Consider the following 21445-nt stretch of genomic DNA (forward strand, 5'->3'; position numbering starts at 1 on the left):
AGGTCTTCTGACTATATCAACACTGATAAGAAGCGCATTCTATATTGTCTGCACATAGGTTTGAAGCTGAACCTTCCCTCTCTCCTTCAGTGGTATCAGAGCCACTTACAAAACCATGAATCTGATAACTGTTTATTATCTGTGTTAATACGATTAAAGACAGAATGAATCAAAGATTAAATTGAGATCGATCAATTTATATATATGATATAAGTAATCCTGATGCAAAATACATTATATATGATATAGTGTTCTTGTTTCGTTCATTCAAACACTAAATGGTTGTTTTCCTTTGAGCGATCAATGGTCGTTTGCTTCTTGATCCGACATTAGTATGGTGAAGCAATGACGTATTGATCAATCATACTGAATCAACAATCGAGATGTGTTTGACGGTCTGAAATTGGTGCATCAGGGTTAGTGACGGCACAAGGGTTGTGTTGTCAGAGAGTTATGCGATTGGGGTTGTGACTGCACAAGAGTTGTGCTTTCTAACACTTTTTCGAACAGTGTTAACCGGTTAACCGGTTAACGCAAGACGAAATACAACTTTCTAAGTTTTTCAAACAGTGTTAACCGCTTAACGTATTTGGTTAACCGGTTAACGCAAGACAGAAAATAAATTTTGAACAGATTTTCAAACAGTGTTAACTGGTTAACGCATTTGGTTAACTGGTTAACGCAAGACAGAAAGAAAATTTTCTAACAGTTTTCAACAGTGTTAACCGGTTAACGCATTTGGTTAACCGGTTAACGCAAGGCAAAACTCACCTGTTCGGCTAACTCTGCGTAATGTGATCGTTCGTTGAGATTTAATTTGGTTTTAATTGATTAAAAGAATTAAAATTGATAATAATAATAATGTGTTTATTATTGTCTTGTGGTGATCAGTTATGGCCTTAGTTTTCCTTTATTTTGTTTTGGGTTTTAAAATACGACCTGCGTGTCGTGCCTCTCTTTTAATCTCTCAATGTAACTTCTTTTCTCATCTCACTCCCTCGTATGTAAAACGAGTTTCTTTATGTAATGCAATGTTATGAAGAAAGCAAAGAAGTCAGTGCCAAAGGAGGACAACCTTGAAGATCTTGCTTGGAGAAGCTTAGATCGTTATTAGGTTAGCTTAGGTTCTCTCATTGGCTTGGGAGAACAATTGCGCTAGGGGCCATACCTGTTTCATTATATATGTATGTTGATGCATGTGAATGTATGTTGATGCATGTGAGAGACGATTTATATGATAAATAAGCCGGTGAGATCAGAAAAATTGCAATTCCCTCAAATTAAATATTAAGTTTATGCTTTCCAAGTTTTAACACTCATCAAGACTAGTATCGGATAATGTAGGTTTCGCCTACGTGAGGTGCATGTTCTATATTAGTAAGGTGCGATGGGATAATTATAATATCCAACTGTTAAAACAATGGGTCAAACTTAACTAAACAAGTTATAATAATATTATTGTATTTTTCTGAATTTATTTTAATCGTTTTTCTTCTTTCTATTTGTTTTTGTCTATTTTGGACATAATTGGTATTTCTGTGTTTTTTTTTATTATTACATGGATGATCAAAGAACATTAAGGCAGTTTGCTGCTCCTGATGTTAATTATAATGACTTTTGTATTGAATATTCTGATGTTTCGGTTCCTTTTGAATTAAAATCTGGTTTAATACACTTGTTTCCAAGGTTTAATGGTCTTGCAGGTGAGGATCCGCATGAGCATCTGAAGGAATTTGAGGTTGTGCGCTCTGCACCTTGTGGACCTTCACTAGAAGATATTGTCAAACAAATGGCTGCAAATAATCTCCAGTTTCAACAACAAGTAGATTCTACTTTAAAGACTTTGCAAACACAGATTGGGTAGCTTGCCACTTTGGTGAATGCCATGCAGCAAGCTCAAGGATCAAACCAACAACCCTTGGAAGAACATTCTGTTTTTCAAATAGATTTGATTTCTGAAATTGTTGATGATACTTGTAGTGATTTGTTTGCATCTGATTTTCCATCATTGTCTGGTTTTGATGATGTTTATTCTTGTGATATTTGTACTGAAACTAAAATTTGCTCTGTTTGTGCTGAAATTTAGGCTGCCTTGCAAGTTGATATTCTTACTACAAATGAGGTTGCAAATAAAGTTGTTCATGTAGATAAAGCTCTTGACACCCCGACTGCCCCAAACACTCCTTCTATTGAGCAGCCACCTTCCCTCGAGCTGAAGCAACTTCCTGAAAATATGAAATATGCTTATTTAGAGATGAATGAAAAACTACCGGCTATAATTTCTTCTAACCTTGATTTCGATCAAGAAAATAAGCTTTTGCAGGTTTTAAGGAAGCATAAAAAGGCATTTGGTTGGACATTGGCTGACATTCCAGATCAGATCACCTTCATGTGTCAATTTGACACTTTTACTTTTAGAAGATTCTTTGATCCTGGAATAAAAGGCGAAGATACTAAAAAAAAATTCAAGTTCAATGGACATTACCCAAAGCCATTCCATGATAGCCCCACTTTGGAAGAAGAAAATGTAGAATATATCTCTTTGGGAAAGGCTGCTTATGTGATCACCTATCCTCTTTGACTACTCGGGTGTGTTCTTTCTTCTCTCTTCTCTCTCTTATTTTATGTTTGTTTCTTTCATTGAGGACAATACATATTTTAAGTGTGGGGGAGGGAATACTTTATTTTCTTTGTTTTTGTTCTTTGTTTTGTTTTGTTTTTGTTTTCTTTCTAAAAAAAATTGCATTTTTGTTGAAAGTTTTAGGCTATAGAATAATTTGAGGTTGGTTTGTAGAGACTTGGGAAAAGTTCACAAGATCGGTATTGTTTTAACACCGTAAGTCTCCTGCATATGGAAATTGAGTTGAATTTTTATTATGTTTTATCCTTACATTCTCATCCTCTGACAGCTCTTGAGTAGTTTATTTCAGCAGTCAGCACCATCTCACACACACTCTACACAGGGAAGCTGATGAATATAAGTGAGTGTTCCGAAAAAAAAGAGAAAATAAATAAAGGAATGCACCTTCTAAGTTTGGTGACCCTCACCCGGTCACTTAACCCAACGGATGTAGAACCTTCAATTTTATTTTTGAAAATAAGACTCTTTTGTAGTTGGTTCAGCGGTTTCTGGTGCTGAACTTGGTAGGGCGAATTACGGTCCGATCCCCCGCAACTACAACTGAATAAGCAAAGGGTTATGCCACGTAGGTACTAGAATCCCGTGTAAAAAGGATCAGAGCCACTAACCGGTCGCCTTCCTATGGGTGTGTGGAGATAACGGGCTTAATGTGATTGCGCCTGAATGAAAAAGAGCAAAAAAAAGGATGAGTAAGTTAAGCTTTAACATGATAATATGATTCGAGTTGATTTGTGTATTCAAGAAGTTTATGACTGCACAATAATGGATTAGTGTTCCTACGATATCCTTAGTGTGCAAGATTAGTACCTATCGATGCAAACTTAACCGAAGAAGACTTGTAGCCTAGGATGAGTAACTAATGATGTGTTTGTGTTTTGTTTGTTTTATTTTAAATTTTGCTCGGAGTGCAAAAGTTCAAGTGTGGGGGAATTTGATTAGTGCATTTTGATGCACATTCTTCTATATTTATACTTATGCATTTCCATGTTTTAGTTTGGTTATTTTTCCCTTTTAACGTGTTTTTATAATTTATCTTATTTTTACACTTATTTGTTTTTCGCAGTTTATTTTCAGCATTAACAGCTTTCGCGAGAAAAATCATATCTTGAACTAGGAGTATCGGATTGAGACGTGCTACCAGTTGATGGAAAGCTAAGAAAAAGATCTACAACTTTCAAGAAGAAGTCAGAAGCTGATTCGGCCTGTAATAGGGCCAGAAAATTCGTTGAAGTTGCAACATTAGTTTTATTTAAGTTTTGGGTCATTAGTTTTGGGCTTGGGTTATGTTTTTGATCCAGTTGGGTTGTAAACCAAATTCCTTGTTTTCCATATACCTAGCAGCCGCATAACATTAGGAGGAGAACGATTCACGAAATACTTGAAAGCTTTGGCAAGAATTCTCATGAAGAACTAATCGATCCAAACAATTTGCTGTATTCGGGTTCCGATACCTTGAGATTTTAGTAATTCTTATTCAAATTTTTTATTCCTTTCAATATTAATATATGTATTTTGTTTGCTTAATCTGATTTACATATGCTATATTGATTTAATCTGATTGATTGTGTGATCCTAACTATAGTCACGATTTCGTTTGCTTAATTCGTTATCGAGTCCGTTTAATTCATGTTTGCTTAATTCATGAAACTTAATCCCGTTTGCTTAATTCGGATAATAGGAACATACAACTTATACTATCAATTGCGCTTGTCAGTTGATATTATAATCGAATAGAAATAGTTAATCTGCAGTTGGAATTACGATAGTCGATGATAGACAAAGACCGAATCAGTAAATTGTTGCTACAGCTTATTTCAATAATCACTTATTTTAATCTTTTTTCTTTAATTGAATCTTAAACCAACCAAAACCCCATTAATCGTTACTATCATTGGTTAATTCATTCAAGAATCCTTGTGAGAACGATAATCCGAGTCAATTTGTCGCTAACTACGTTTTGTCAAAATACTCGTTTTTGATCCGCACGCGACAGCGGATCAATGAGTCACCTCTCTTATTAACCCAACATTTTCTTCATTCCTAGTCGACGCGGGACTTTAACACTTCCACACTTGAAATACTTTAACACTTTCACACTTGAAACCCAACAATCTTCCCCACAAGTGTGAGTTATCCACATTACTAATCTTGATTAACACTAGGATCCACTTCTGCTTCCCCACTTAGTCAATCAGGCTCTGATACCACTTGTTAGGGAAGTTCGGGGGTCGAGGTCCAGAATTGTCATTGGGCTAAACATCCATGGTTCCAAGAGACCTTGGCGCCACATATCCACCCAAAGTTGTTAGGTTTCAAGTGTGAAAGTGATAAAGTCTTTCAAGTGTGAAAGCGATAAAGTCCCACATCGACTAGAAATAGAGGAAATGTTGGATTTAAGAGAGTTGACCCATACCCCATTGCCTTAAGGTTTTGGATGGATATATGACGTCAAGGTCTCTTGGAACCATGTTTGTTTAGCCCATTGACAATTTTGGACCTCGCTCTCATGATTTCCCCAACACTCAATTTTAAGGTCAAGGTAGATAATTATGGAGTTTGACTTCAAAATGTTCAGGAAACGTTTTTCAAGAGCGCACTGCGAATAGAAGGAACACAATACTTTTGGGAAAACGTAGTGCATACAATGGGAGCACTATGCATTCTTATATTTTCCCGAAACACAACAAATTTCTTAGAAACATCGTGTTCCCCTAACGCCTATAAAAAGAGCTTTCTTATTTTTGGATACAAAAATGAGAGAGGTGAAATCCTAGTGAGAGAAACTTAGAGAAGAAAAGTCAGAGATTCTTAGGATTCACTATGAATTGGAAGATCTTTGGGGTATTTGAGAGGACTGAAAAACACTTTAAACACACTGTATTTATGTGATTCATATATTAAACATATAAGAGATTATAAAATATTTGGGTATAAAATAGGAGATTTCTTATGAATTTTGAAGACTATTTTTCTTGTAACTTATCTGGTAATCTCTTGTAACAACGGTTAAATTATAGAGGATCAAAGAGTTGTTATCTCCACTAAAGTGTAGTATATTGGTTTGATCAAATTGGTTAATTAAATTCGTCATTTTATTTAATTCTTTTTCTTGTGATTTTTTTACACTATTTAACACATTAATTTTGTTTAAAACTATTTATTTTAATTGTCATTATTAATTTTATTTTAATTGTCATTGTTTTGTATTAAACACATCATTAATTTTTTATGTGTTTGATACATTACTCAATTTCACAACTAAAGATACGCTTAATCACTATCCCCAACTTTTTTAATGATATCCCAATTATTTATTCTGTGTTGGCTAATGTTGACAACATTCAAATGAACCACATTGCAACCCTTAATGTTCATGTATCTAACTTTTGCATATATTAATAAGAAATGTTATATATATATATATATATATATATATATATATAATATATATATATATATATATATATATATATATATATATTATATATATATTATAATATATATATATATATATATATATATATATATATATATATATATATATATATATATATATATATATATATGAGATATTTTCAATAAAGCTACTTTCCGTATGAATAGGTTATAAAATTTGAAAATATTATTAATAACACTTATGAGAAAGGAAAAAAAACATTTCAGTGGTAAGTGTAACACCCTAAACCCCGCACATAATTTATCACGTAAATTAAATATAAAATAAAACCACATAGGGTGTCACACATTCATAACACACATGACCTGCTCCGTAGCACAAATTTTAACAGTAAATTTCAATACACACATTTATAATAAGGATGTTTACACGACATCCTTCTCATTTGATTGGTATTATGTATTTACATAATAAGACATTTATAACTTGTCACTACATGCTCACTTCCATTTTAAAGTATTATCGCAGCGGAATTATCATCACAATTATGGAAGATAAAGCAAGTAATAATATCTAGTCTCAACTTCAATTTTAATAACAAAATAAGAGAGTTCTAATCAATCAACTCAACATCTTAAGAATTCTCAACAACAAAATTAGTCTTATGACTTCAACATAATCAGACATAAGGAATAAAATAAGCATTTAACCCAACCCGATGTTACATGATCAGAGCAAGGTACTACTAGTAAAAGCGACAAAATAAAGAAGTAATCCAAGAGCTACCTTCCACTTACTTCAGCAATACTACTCTTGAGTATTTGCACGATGCCCATATAAAGGTAACATTCAAACAGAAGGGGTGAGAATTCATTTCAATAATAACGATATAGAATGAAGAATAGACTACAACATCTACACAATCATGCACAACCATATATCACATTCTTACATCCAAATCATAATCAACATCATATACGACAACTTCTCAATTATCATCAACATCATACAAAACCACATCTCATTTATCCTTAACATCATATGCAACAACATCTCATCCAACAACACATCAATAACAACTAATACAAATGCAACACTTATGCAATATACTCAACACCGACTCAACATGCACATGGTACCAAAATGAACACTCAGGTTCATTTCACTCCATGATCCCCACCATAGGATCGATTCCCTCTTGGAACCGGAGCACACCAAAATCGCTACCATAACCATAGGTAACGCTTCACTAATCCCCTATATTAGGAATTAGCTACTCGCACCCGATCCATCACCATGGGACCGAGGCTCACCAAAAATCGTTACCATCAACATATGTAACGCTTCACTAATCCCTCATAATAAGAATTAGCTACTCGCACCCGATCCATCACCATAGAATCGAGGCTCACCAAAATTGGACCGAAGCCCGTACACCAAGACGCATGACTCTCAAATAACATGCATTAACACAATAAGGTTCACCTAAAGGATCCCCACCCACATCTCATCATTTATGCATCACACCATTCATCATGCAATAACCAATTCATGTTACCACATGAATAATATCAACAAATAACAACAACTCATCAACATCTTAACATCATCGACATAACAACATAATTATCACACGATGATATTACAACAATGCAACGATTCATCAACCAAACGTATAAACCAATATATTTATCAATACAATAGGCATATGAATATTATTAAAACATATCAACAATCACTACCATGTTTTAGGCCTGAGCGTTATCTTTCTATCACTTCAAACACCATCAAAATGGGACTTACAAAATGAAAGTTATAACCAAAATCGTCGGGATGTGTCAACAATTCATTAACCGAACGTAAGAACAGAAACTTCACCAACACAGTAGGCATAGAAATAATACTCAATCAACTCACTTATCACCATCACATTATATCTCTTAGAGTCACCTTTCTAATGCTTTAAACCCCAATCCAAAATGATTCACGAGTTGAAAGTTATGATCAAAACCGTGCACGAAGGCGTTACTAAAAAGTTGTTGTTTTCTAAATTTTCCAACATAATTTTCATCTTCTTCAACCCCAAAAACGTCCATGAAATAATCTCCAAAATTATTTTATTCCTGAAACAAAGTTATAGCCATCTGTTTCAGATATCCAATACTTCAAACGGCACTCGATTTGGACTTACGAATCAAAAGTTATGATCAAAATGATTTCGACCAAAAAACATAAAAAAAGGCTCGCGATTGCGACGGACAGAATGCAGAATTTTCTGCGTTTTTCATCGTTGGAGGCCTTTCGGACCTCCGATTTCGATTCCGTAAAAAACCAAACGCTCAGAAAATTACAACCCATGTAATACTATAATTATATAAAGTTAATTTACAGTTTTAACACAATTAAATAATTTAATCACAACTTTAAAATTATGCCTAAAACCTTCGAAATTGCAACAATGGTGAATATAAATTTAATCATCAAAACAGAAAACTACACACATGTAAGACACATGAAGTTCATCATATCATCATCATATAATAATCACCATAGCATCCAAATTCAAAATTATGAATCAAAACACTCAATCCTAAGGAGGTTAAGGGTTCCTCCATTCTATCCTTCTATCATATCATTTACTATTGGAACAAGTTCTCACCTTTACCTTAGATTTTCCAACAAGATGCACACTTCAAGCTCTAACAATGGAGTTTTCCTTTATCTCTATCACTTTCCTCTTCTCACCACAAAATTCTATTTTACGTAAAATCCTCCAAACTCTCTTACTAACCTTTTTTATCATTAACCTAATCCCCCTCAATTAGAAACTTCCACCATTGCCCTCACTTATCATATTATTTACCACCATACCCCTTTTGGCTCTAATTTTCTTTTAATAAAATAATACTAATAATATTCTTCTTTTTCTCTCTACTATTTCTACTCTTCTATTTTATTACAACCAATTAAATAAAATAGTTATAGGCTAATTATTAAAAATTCTCATTATTTCTATTAAATAAGTAAAATAACAAAATTTCATTATTTAATTAAGATGCTCATATTCTAGTTATTTTATTTATTTAATTAATTCGAATAAAATACTATTTATTTCAATCACTAATTAAAATTCTAATTAATTATCAACAACTATATCAAACTCTTACTTCCTCCATATTTCCATTTCAAGGATACCTACCCCACAATCATACACAATTAATTTAAAACACTCATTAATCATATAAAAATCTAAATAATTCAAATTAATTAGTTAATTAAATTCTGGATGTTACAGTAAGTCCTAGAATTCTGAATTGATGTCTACACAATTAAACTGGATTTCCATTCAATAAAGTTTGCTTCCACAATCCCAAAAACATAACAATTAAAAAAAAAACAAAAGAATCACAATTTAACAAAAAGCAAAAATAAGAAAAGAAAACTAATAAAATAAGAATGAGTAAGGAATAAAATAAACTAAAAGAAAAAATTCTCCATCTCCAACATGAGTTCAGATATACACACATCTGAAAAACACAAATTTTATATTGTCTAATAATATATTTTTGAACAATTTATATCGTTCAAAAATACATTTCTCGCATCTTAAGTAGAATTATCAATAGAGACAGAGGAGGTCCAATACTTTTTGACAGCAAATAAAAGTTTCTCCCTTTCAAGAGGACCATCTTCATGATCCACAATTTGACTCTCCCAATCTAAGCCATTGATTATGCTTTTTACTTTGACCAATATATCAACATCATCTCTAATTATTATGCTTCCTTCCGGTCTAAGAATCCTATCCATCTCTAGCAATATGTCTTCCAATTCACATCTATAAACCAGAAACACATGTTAATTATTATTCTGGTCTTATGTATAAAAGTAAAGTTTGTTTTTTCATATTCATTGAACAATTCATATATATATATATATATCAAATTATTCAAATATATCCGTTATTTAATATATATTATATAGGATGACAAACGATGACGGTCCGTCTTATTTATGTTTAAAGTTAGTAAAAAGGAACATGTCCATCCTATTTAAGTTCGTTCTGTAAATGTTGATAAAATAAACAGGACGAAGTAGAACAGACATAATCGAGTGTACGAGTATAAACCTTGATTCACCCTATAAAAAATGAGAGTAAGGTGGGACGAGCAAGCATACTCGCAGTCTTAAATATTAAAAGTTACAAAATTCTTGTTAATACATGTGACACAAAAGTCTTGGAAAAGAAATGATACAAAGAGGACGGTGTTGGTGCAAAGGTAGAATATATGATGAATGGAAATATTCTTATTCAGAGAATGATGACTACAAAAAGGATTAAAAGTTACAATGATTGACACCCTATTTATAAGCCTCTAACAAACTTAAATATGAATCAAATCTAATATTTAAATCTAATATCTAACAAACTTAAATATGAATCAAATCTAATATTTAAATCTAATATCTAACAAACTTAAATATGAATTAAATCTAATAATTAAATCTAATACCATCCCTTAATTCATATTCCATCAAAACTTGTAACACCAATTCCATCCCTTAATCTGAGAAATTGATCAGTCTTGATAGCTTTCGTCAGAACATCTGCCAACTGCTTCTGAGTGCTGCAGTGTACAACTTCTAACACTCCCCTCTGAACTTGATGTCTCAGAAAATGATACTTGGTCTCAATGTGCTTGCTTCTCCCATGCAACACTGGGTTTCTGGCAAGATTGATTGCAGACTTGTTGTCAATCATCAGCTTCAGAGGTTTGTTTACTTTAATCTTCAGATCCTGCAATAGATTCAGAATCCACACAGCTTGGCATGCAGTAACAGCAATCTTACAATTCTTCAGATCAAATCTCTTCAGAAGTTCTAATTCATACTTGAGCTGATGCAAAATAATACCTTTCTCAGAGTATCTGAACTCCATCCCTAGAAAGTATGTCATTTTGCCTAGATCAGTCATTTCGAATTCATTCATCAGAACTTTCTTGAACTTGGCTATCTCCTGTTCAGAACTTCCAGTCAGTAGTATATCATCAACATATAAACATACCAGAGTCATATTTCCTTCAGAAGTATGCTGAACATAGACACCGTACTCCATCTCACATTTCTGAAAGCCTTGCCTCTTGAAAAATGAATCAATCTTCAGATTCCAAGCTCTGGGCGCTTGTTTCAATCCATATAGAGCTTTGTATAATCTGTACACCATCCCTTCCTGATTCTTTTTCACAAATCCAGGAGGTTGTGACACGTAAACTTCTTCTTCTAATGGACCGTTCAGAAATGCAGATTTTACATCTAAATGCATCAGAGGCCAATTCCTGTTAGCAGCTATTGCAATCACCATTCTGATTGTTTCATGTCTTGCTACAGGTGCAAACACTTCAGAGTAATCCAGCCCAGGTTTCTGTAGAAATCCTCTGGCTACCAACCTTGCTTTATGTTTGCCAATTGAACCATCTGGCTTTAACTTCTGTTTGAAAACCCATCTGACGCTGATGGCTTTCTTGTCTTTTGGAAGTTCTGTCAGCTTCCAAGTCTTGTTTCTCTCTATAGCATCAAGTTCTTCTTTCATGGCCTTCAACCAGAGCTTCTGCTTAAGAGCCTCTTCTGTACTTATGGGTTCAAAGTCTACTAACATGGCACACTGAATAACTTCTCCTTCAGAGTCTACTTCAGTGTCTTGCAGCATGTCAAATTCTGCATATCTTCTGGGGATGTTTCTGACTCTTTGTGGTCTCTGAACTTGTTCAGAGTCTTCAACTTCAGAGTTTCTACCTTCAGATGGTTGACTTCCTCCAGAGCTTTGACCATCTGAAGGTTCTGGCATATTTCCAAAGTCTGAATTGCCACCAGAATCTGGATTACCATCAGAGTCTGGGTCATCAGAGTCTGGATCATCAGAGTCTGAAACATCAGAGTCTGGAACATCAGAGTCTGGAACATCAGATTCTGGATCACTATCAGAGTCAGAATCAACGTCAGAGTTTACTCCAACCTCAGAAATTCTGAACTCTGACCTTTCTTCAGAGGTTCTAACATCAGAATCAGATTGAGACTTATCCCAATTCCAAACTTCTGATTCCTTCACAATCACATCTCTACTGAATTCAATTTTATTGGTTTCTGGACAATAGAGCTTGTATGCACCTGTACTGTGGTACCCTATCAGAATCATCACTTTGCTTCTATCATCCAGCTTCTGTCTTCTGGCTTCTGGAACATGTTTATAGCAAACAGAACCAAACACCTTCAGATGACTAACACTTTTCTTATCTCCAGTCCACTTCTGTATTGGAACTATTTCCTTCAACTTCTTCGTAGGACATCGGTTGAGTACATACGTTGCAGTGGCAACAGCTTCTCCCCAGAGCTTCTGAGGAAGCTTCTTCTCCTTTAGCATGCTTCTCACCATATCAAGCAAAGTGCGGTTTCTTCTTTCAGCAAGACCATTGTGTTGAGGGGTATAAGGAGCAGTAACCTCATGCTCAATTCCATTCTCCTCACAGAACTTCTGGAACTCTTTGGAGTTATACTCACCTCCACCGTCAGTTCTAAGAATCTTCAACTTCTGACCACTCTGATTCTCAGCCTTCATTCTGAACTTCTTGAATTCATCAAACACCTCGTGTTTAAACTTAATAAGGGATACCCATGTCATTCTTGTGAATTCATCAACAAATAACACAAAGTATTTATTCCCTCCAATCGATGCTACTGGAAATGGACCACACACATCAGAATGTACAACTCCCAAGGCATGTTTTGCTCTTGGAGCAGTTTCTGACGCAAATGGCAATCGTGGTTGTTTTCCTTCCATGCAAACTTTGCATGACTTTTCAGGCTTCTTAATTGCAGGAATTCCATGTACCAACTTCTTTGAATTCAGATGTTTTAAGCTTCTGAAATTCAAATGACCAAATCTTCTGTGCCACAGCTCACTCTCCTTCTCAGCACTTGTTGCACTAAGACATTCTGAGTCTGCAGTTCTGACATTCACCTTGAATGTTCTATTCCTTCCCTGTTCTGACTCCATAATCAACTTCTGATTGCAGTCATACAACTTCAGAAGATTGTCTTTCATGGTAACTGAAAAACCTTTCTCAATTAATTGTCCCACACTCATCAGATTGCTTCTGATGCCAGGTACATACCACACGTTCTGAATCAATGCTGTTTTCCCATTGTTCAGAGTCACTCTGACATTTCCCATACCTTCTGCATTAAGATATTTGTCATCAGCACATCTGATCTTTGTCCTCTTTTCAGAGTCAAAGTCAACCAGCCATTTCTTGTTTCCAGTAAGATGATTTGAGCAGCCAGTGTCCATATACCACCAGTCTATCAGATCCATATTATCAGATTCAGAGGCCATCAATAGCACAGATTCGTCATCAGAACTTCTGGCTATATTTGCTTCTTCTGATTTTCTCTCCTTGTTTGACCAACAGTCTCTAGCAAAGTGACCGAACTTCTTACAGCAGTAACATTGGATTTTCTTCTTGTCATACTTCTCTTTTCCCTTCTGAACATTCTTTTGTCTGTCAGAGGTTGAACTTTCTAACTTCTGACCACCATCAGATCTTCTCCTGGCTTCTGACTGCTTCTGATACCTCCTATCAGAAGTTGCTTTCAGAGCTTGCTGCTCTACTTCCCTTTCAGAAGTTCTCTCAGTCAAACGCAACTCTTGCGCTTCTAGACTGCTCTGCAGCTCTTCAATTCTCATGGTGCTCAGATCTTTGAAATGTTCTATTGCTACCACAATGTAATCAAATTGAGAGGTAAGGGATCTCAATACCTTCTCCATGATTGTTTCTTCAGAAAGAGTTTCTCCACACGCTTTCATCTCATTAGTGATCAGAATCACTCTGGAGATGTATTCAGAAACTTTCTCATTATTCTTCATGTTGAGATTCTCATATTGCTTTCTCAAGGACTGAAGCTTCACCTTCTTCACTGATGCGTCACAACCATAACATCTAACCAGTGTGTCCCACGCAGCCTTTGCTGTCGTTGAATCTGCAATCTTCTCAAACACATTTACATCAACACATTGATGAATGAAGAACAATGCTTTCTGATCCTTCTTCCTTACTTCCTTCTGCGCGTTTTTCTGTTCATCCGTCGCATCTGCTGCTACCGGAACATAACCATCAGTGACAAGATCTAGAACATCTTGAGCACCGAACAGTACACGCATTTAGATCATCCAACGATTCCAGTTTTTACCGTCAAATACTGGAAGTTTGGTGTTCATGTTGCCGTTTCCGTTCATCTTTCTACCTTGCACAGTACACTCAGATTTCTCACACAGTGTTTCCCAACCCACAAAATTAAAATTCTGATCAGATTTTGTTCAAGATTCAACACGAATCTAAGAATCAAAATCAAACACACAAGACCTCACGTTCACTCGTGTTTCCCGTGTTTCCCCAATGAATCCGAACCGGAGCTCTAGATACCAATTGTTGGTGCAAAGGTAGAATATATGATGAATGGAAATATTCTTATTCAGAGAATGATGGCTACAAAAAGGATTAAAAGTTACAATGATTGACACCCTATTTATAAGCCTCTAACAAACTTAAATATGAATCAAATCTAATAATTAAATCTAATATCTAACAAACTTAAATATGAATCAAATCTAATATTTAAATCTAATATCTAACAAACTTAAATATGAATTAAATCTAATAATTAAATCTGATAGACGGATGTATTAAAAATAGGACCTAAAACCTTAATCTAAATGTGAATTTTTTTAATTATCTATATATAGATTAGATCTATATTTAGATACAATTGTATATATGGTCTATATATAAGATACATACATGAGAAAAAAATTTAAAATTAATAATAATATAACACAAAATAAATGCATACCTGCCACTATAAAGGCTAAACACAGAATCAGCATGAATTAAGTCATAAGTTCTAGGATAAGTAGACATAGCTTCACACCTGCAAATAAAGAATTAAATTTCAAACTCTTCTAAAAATCCAAAAATATTTAATAAAAAAACCAAACACTTCACTAACCAATTATGATACATTCCAATCAACCCTCTTTCATAAACTGCTCCAAGAGTATCAACTTTAACATGAATTGGAACAACATTCATAACCCAAATTGGATATTTAACAAGTGAAGCTGCAAATCCACCCAAATAAGCATTCATGTCTAATAAATTGCGGTATCTACCAGCTTTTCCAAGCTGATTGTTAACATTTTTGTAATATGATACTCTTTTGTTCCATAGTTCATTGTCTTTTGAAAATGCTTGTGGTGTCACACTTTTTATGGCGCCTTTTGAAATCCTTGGTGGAGTTGATTTTAATCTTTGAGGCCAATTGTTTAATGCTCCACCAGAGGTTTCTTCTCTGTTGGATACTTCAGGGAGTGGATTCAAACATGTTTGCATGTTTGTGTACCTTAAAAAACATCATCAAAATAAATAAATAAATAAATATTTTTTTATCCGACGAAACGATAATAACTGCAAAAAAATTCACAACTTTAGAATTTAAACAAAATAAATAAAATTAAAACATGATGATAAAAAAATGAATGAGGCACATACCAAGCTTTATCAGGGGTATTATCCTCTTGGCAAAAAGGTCTATTTTGTGTGAATTTGCAATCTAAATGATTTTTTGGTTTTTGCCAAATAGCAATATCTCCTTTTTCAACTAATTTGTTCCAACAAAGGCTTTTAGCTACATTTTCAATTTTGGTCTGTTCTTCATTCAAATCTTCTTTTGTTCTTTCCCATCCTTTCCAATATTTCTTCCAACGAATCGGTGGTCCGGATAAAATCCAATACCCTCCCGGACGTAGAATTCTATCAATTTCATTTAGATAAAGTCCATCTGAAAAAAAAATCAACACAAATTTGATTATGAATAAATTAAAACAGTTCAATTCAATTTGAGTAATTTTTTATTATAATTGAGTCCAATTCAGTTTGATTATCTCGATTGAGTGAGAATAGCACATACCATATTCAGGCCATGGAATAAGGCATCTAGAACAATGTGCCATGTCAAAAGCTCTAGAAGGGAAAGGCAATCTTTTAGAGGCTAAGACACCAATAATAGCAGGAACACCTCTTTCAAGAGCAAATTGAACTTGTGCTTCATGAGTGTCTCTTGGTGCAATTGACACTGTTAATATGTCACGTGATAAAAGATATGCTCCCCAACTAGCAACCTGAAATACATATAATTACTATTCAATATTCACTTCAAGAATTAATGACAAAAATAGAGTACTACCTACAATAGAATAAAACTTATACAAAACCCTTTAATCATGCGACCAGTATGTGCATTTAATGCAGTTTTCTTTAGGTAGTTTATGTAGTACTCACTAGGTCTCGTTTTATCTAAACATTTCACGGTTTTTAAAGAAATGGTTGGATGTATTAGTTTTTATGATAAAATTAATATCATTTATTAAAATATTCTTATTAATTATAGTTAAAAAGTGATTGGATAAAGTGAAAGTTAATAATGAGGGGTATGATAGTGGAAAATAATAACAAGAGTAATGCTAACTTGTGCCCCAAGGAAACAAGTTAAGAGATAAATAAAGTAAAAAAATCTTGGAATTTGCGCGGTGAACTTAATACAAAGTCATAATTAATGATTCTATTGTTTTTTTCAATAAATTTTTTCCATTTGTGGGTTTCCTAACTTGTGCCCCCTAATAACAAATACTTCATTAATATTATAAAAAGATAATTATTTTGATTTTTTTTTTTTTGCAAATAAGACACTTCTTACGAGAAGGAGGAAGTAATATTTATGGACATCGAGACACCAAAATGTCTAAAGTTTTCTAACATAGGGTGTGTTTGATTCACAATAAAATAAATTCCGAAAGAATAATATAGTAAAATTTATTACAACATTCTCTTCGGCCAACCAAAAGTTTTTTAATTTTTTTTTATCTTAAATATAAACAAATAGGTTATCATATATCATAGGTTTGTTAGGTCTGAAAAATTATAGGGTTTGGTCTTAAAGTTATAGTTCATATTTTTCAGTGTTTTCTTAGTCTATCCTAAAAAATCCGTTACCCTTTATGATTAATCATTAGTTAGGCTATCCTAAAAAATCCGTTACCCGTTATGATTAGTCATTAGTTAATCTATGCTACAAAATCCGTTACGCATTATGATTAGTCATTAGTCTATATGGACTGTGAATTTCGCATTAGGTTTATATAGCTATAAATTTAATAAATATTTACTCCAAAATAATACATAGATTTCATTTCACTAAACTTTATCTCTATTCTATTCTATTCTATTTTTTTCTTTTAAATTGTATACATTGATATGATCAATATTTTTTTTATATTCTATTAATTTCTCTTATATTAAATATTCAAGTATTATTTTATACAATTTAAACATATTTAAAAACACATTATAATATTTATAAAAGATAATATAATACTTAAAAATGTATTATATTTAAAATAATATAATTTTTAATTTCATTTATAATCATACGAGATTTTTTTTTATTTTAAAAAAAAAATCGTTTAGGACCGAGTAGCCCGAAGCTCATCTAAAACCAAACTCGGGTAGTAATTTTCGAGCTCATATAATAATAGAGATTTTTTTGGTCCAATCCTAAAAATCCCGAGGATCACCAGGAGCGGTCCGTTTAGGACCGAGTAGTCCATTTTAAAAGCTTTAGAGAGGAGAGAGAATATTTTTTAATTAAAAAAAATAGTATTTTTATATTTAAAATAATTAGTACTATGTCATATTGTAAATACTAAAAGAGGAAGATGAATTTTTAATAAAAAACAAAAAAATATTTTTGTATTTAGGCAAAAAAGGTATTTTTGTATTGTAAATATTATTAAAGAAAAATGAGAAAGAGTATATTTTTAAGTAGAAAATAAAAGTGTATTTTTTGTATTTGAAAAATTTGACAATTTTTGATATTGGTTAAGATTTTCTCATGAAATACCAATTTTTTTTTAAAATTTCTAGTATTTTTTTACCAAATTTTTTGAAAATTTTCATTCTTTTACCATAAAATTTAAAATTTTCTTTATAAATGTGAGGATTTTTGAAACGGAGAAAAATACATATCAGAAATTTGGTTTTTATATATTAGTAAGATAAATGTTTTAAAAAAATAAAATAAAATTTAATTGATAAATAATATTCAAGATATTTTTAGAATTTTAAAATTATGAAGAATATCAGCTATAGTTGGCAAGTTAAATACTCCAATATTTGCTATAAAAGAAACTCTACCTAGCCCGGTTCATTTCCATTGTAGTCACTTACACTAAATGAGATCTTTTAAATATATATTTTATTCTATGACAAATTTAATATTATTTTATGGTATATGGATCACAGCGAATTTCTAGGCATTGCTATAAAATGCAAAAGTAGTGTCAGAAATCTTCCATTTTTTGCCCACTCGTGAATGGCCAGCAAAGGGCACATACAGATAAAATATCACAAAATATCACAAAATGCATTGACTATTATTTTTATAGCACCAAATAGTATTAATGTAAACAAAAAATCAACAACTTATAGCTTACATGTAAATCATTCTATATCAATTTGTTTACATATAAATCATTCACATGTGTATTAAGAATACTGATTATAAATTTAAAGAAAAGAGTACTAAATACAAAATCAGAAAAAAATATTTAAAAAAATTACTCTATTATACTTAATGCTACAGATAAAATTATTGGCAGATAGTGATAAAGAAAAATGGTGAAATGGGGTAATATATATTTTAATATATATGAGATGTTGAAATAAATTATTGAGAATAGTAAATAAAAGAGCAAGTAATGAAAAGGAAAAGTAAGAGAGTGATTTACACTTGTTTTGAGACCATAGATTAAAAGCATGAATTGACTAGAAAATTGTTTTAAAGAAAGGAACAAATTACTACATACCCCATTACAATAATAACCCAAAAGCCTACCCCATACAAAGACAAAACACCCTATCAATTTCCATTTTTGGAACCTTACGCCAGCTATGTCATGTTCATATTCCCTATTTCATTGGAAAAGAGATACAGTAAAACCTTCCTTAAGGTCATATAAACAAAATAAACCTTCCTTAGGTTCATATAAACCAAAAAAACCTTCCTTTGTTAGTACTACTACTAAAAATGTAAGGCTACTTGTGCATGTGATTTATAAAAACACTATAATTTCTTTTCTAAGAAAATATTAGTAATTAAGAACCGTCTTTAACAAAGTGTAAATTAAATTATAAAAATAAAATCTCTCTATAACTATTCTATTCAAGATCTCAAAAAATTTAGGATGGCTTTGTTAATAATATGGTTTAAAAAATGAATAATATGTACAAAATCATCTTATGAGTGCAAAAAATATCTTTTTAGTCCTAGAAGTATGTGAAGGCAAATTGAAAGTTGTGGCTTAAAACAACATGAACATATCATTCTTATCCTAAAAGTAAAATGTACCGCAAGATTAAAATTTAAAAAAAATAATAAAGACAACGACAAAAGAAAAAAAAACAACTTAACGTTTCAAGACAAAAACGTCATCTTTCACTCCATATTTGTTGTATTTAATAAAGAGATTAATTGTTATGCATTCTCAATATAAAAAGTTTTACACTGTCAATGCATCATAATCATCCGTTTGTATTACCTTTTAAATATTTCAAACAGAAGTCAAACATTTTAAATAAATTAGTGGTTGTGATTAACTGACAGTGTAAAAAATCTTTACACTATCAATTAATCTCTTTTCATTATAAAAAAAATAGTACTAAGTGAAAAATAACACTATTTAAAGTATTTATGATTATGAAGTAAAAAATATTAACTTTAAATAAATTAGTTTAATAAAATTAATTCTAATTAAAAATAAGTTGAAGCTAAATTAATTTATAGTTTAAGATATTTATACCAAAAAAATGAATCTAACACTATATTTAAATTAAAATCACATTTAAATTTAAAAATAATAAATTTTAACTTCAAGAAAAATTAATTCTAGTTTTAAAAACAAATTACAGAATCAATTCTAAAATTTTAAAATTACATTTTCCACTTTTGAAATTGAAACCAAACATACACTTCCAACTATACTCTTCCTATAGTTTCAAATTGCAATATCATATCAATTAATCTCTATATCAAAAAAATTTAACTTTTATTTTAATCTTTTATAAGTAATACAAATGATTGTGATAATTTTAAGGTATAAATTTTTTTACACTAATACTGCATAGTAATTCATCTCTATCAAAAATAAGCATTAAAAGAATTGAAAAGAAAAAATTGCTTACCCCACAGCCAGTATCAACAGCGGTTCGAACAGAACCATCTGTAAGATTTATAAGCTTTCCAATATCATCAATATACTTATCAGCTCCATCTGGGAACATGGTACCACCACCAGGAAAACGGAATCTATCTCCGTCAAAACGGATCCAATTTTGAACTGCTTTTTCCACCGTTAAATGACGGTAAGGTACATTTGCATACCATGCCATGTCTCTACTTGTGGGCCATGGGAATGGATTTTTGTAACCCTTTGGTGCCGGAACACGACATTTTAGTATTTCATTTTTCTTTGGACAGTGTCGTTCGCGATAAATCATTCTGTCGCGCGTGTGTTGCAGCGAACGCGCGCGGTCTTCGCAGGGGGTGTAGTCTGTTAGTGAGGGGGTGCAAGGTGGGTAACGGTGGTTTGAGGAGGTGGTGGATGTGGTGGATGAGGTTGTTGGGTCTGTTATGTTGTGGTGTGACAAGAAATCTAGGTTGGTTGTTTTTTGGTTTGGTTTTTTTTTTAGACATTGAAGTGTGGAGATTTTTTTGTTTGTTGTTGTGGTTGTGGTGGTGTTTTGGTATGAACCTAAAAGGTAGGAAATGATGCAAAGAAGAGCTAGGAGGGAGTAAAGATTTGTTTTTTTGCAGTTGAAAAAGGAGGTGGATTTGTTGGGTTTGAAGGGTTTTGGGGAGGTGCTATTAGCATTCGGCATGGTGGAGTTTGAGGAAGATGAGTTTTGTATAGATTTGAGGAGTTTTATGATGATTACATATGTTTGAGGAAATGGGTTGTGAGAATCTTAAAAAGGATGGGATGGGACCTGATTTTGGGAGAAAGGTAAACGAGAGTGTTTTCCCTAATGGGCCAATGGGTTTGCTTCTTACTATGGTATTTAATAATTTTAGTGTTATTTTATTGGTAGGATAGGAGTACATTGAAAAGGGGTAAAAACAACTCTTTATTTACGTATTTTCTACTCTTTCCATACATTCTTCTTGTTTGGATATAAGATGATAAGATGTTGGTTGTTTGTTGGTTGACATTTATTTCACCACAAAATTGCATTTACCATTGC

At 32.5% G+C, this 21445-nt stretch overlaps 1 protein-coding gene across 1 annotated transcript; it reads right to left on the reverse strand.

Annotated features, from left to right (window-relative positions):
* Positions 1–9358: 9358 nt before the first annotated feature.
* LOC127130015 (probable methyltransferase PMT16) lies at positions 9359–21236 on the reverse strand. Its single transcript, XM_051059103.1, has 6 exons — positions 20387–21236; positions 16059–16269; positions 15641–15929; positions 15099–15491; positions 14943–15020; positions 9359–9876 (listed from the first exon to the last, which is right to left on the reverse strand). The coding sequence occupies exons 1-6, from the start codon at positions 21080–21082 to the stop codon at positions 9645–9647; spliced, it is 1899 nt and encodes a 632-aa protein (XP_050915060.1). The 5' UTR covers positions 21083–21236; the 3' UTR covers positions 9359–9644.
* Positions 21237–21445: the final 209 nt, after the last annotated feature.

Source organism: Lathyrus oleraceus, chromosome 1 (genome assembly GCF_024323335.1).
Source record: "Lathyrus oleraceus cultivar Zhongwan6 chromosome 1, CAAS_Psat_ZW6_1.0, whole genome shotgun sequence".
Classification (NCBI taxonomy): Eukaryota; Viridiplantae; Streptophyta; class Magnoliopsida; order Fabales; family Fabaceae; genus Lathyrus; species Lathyrus oleraceus.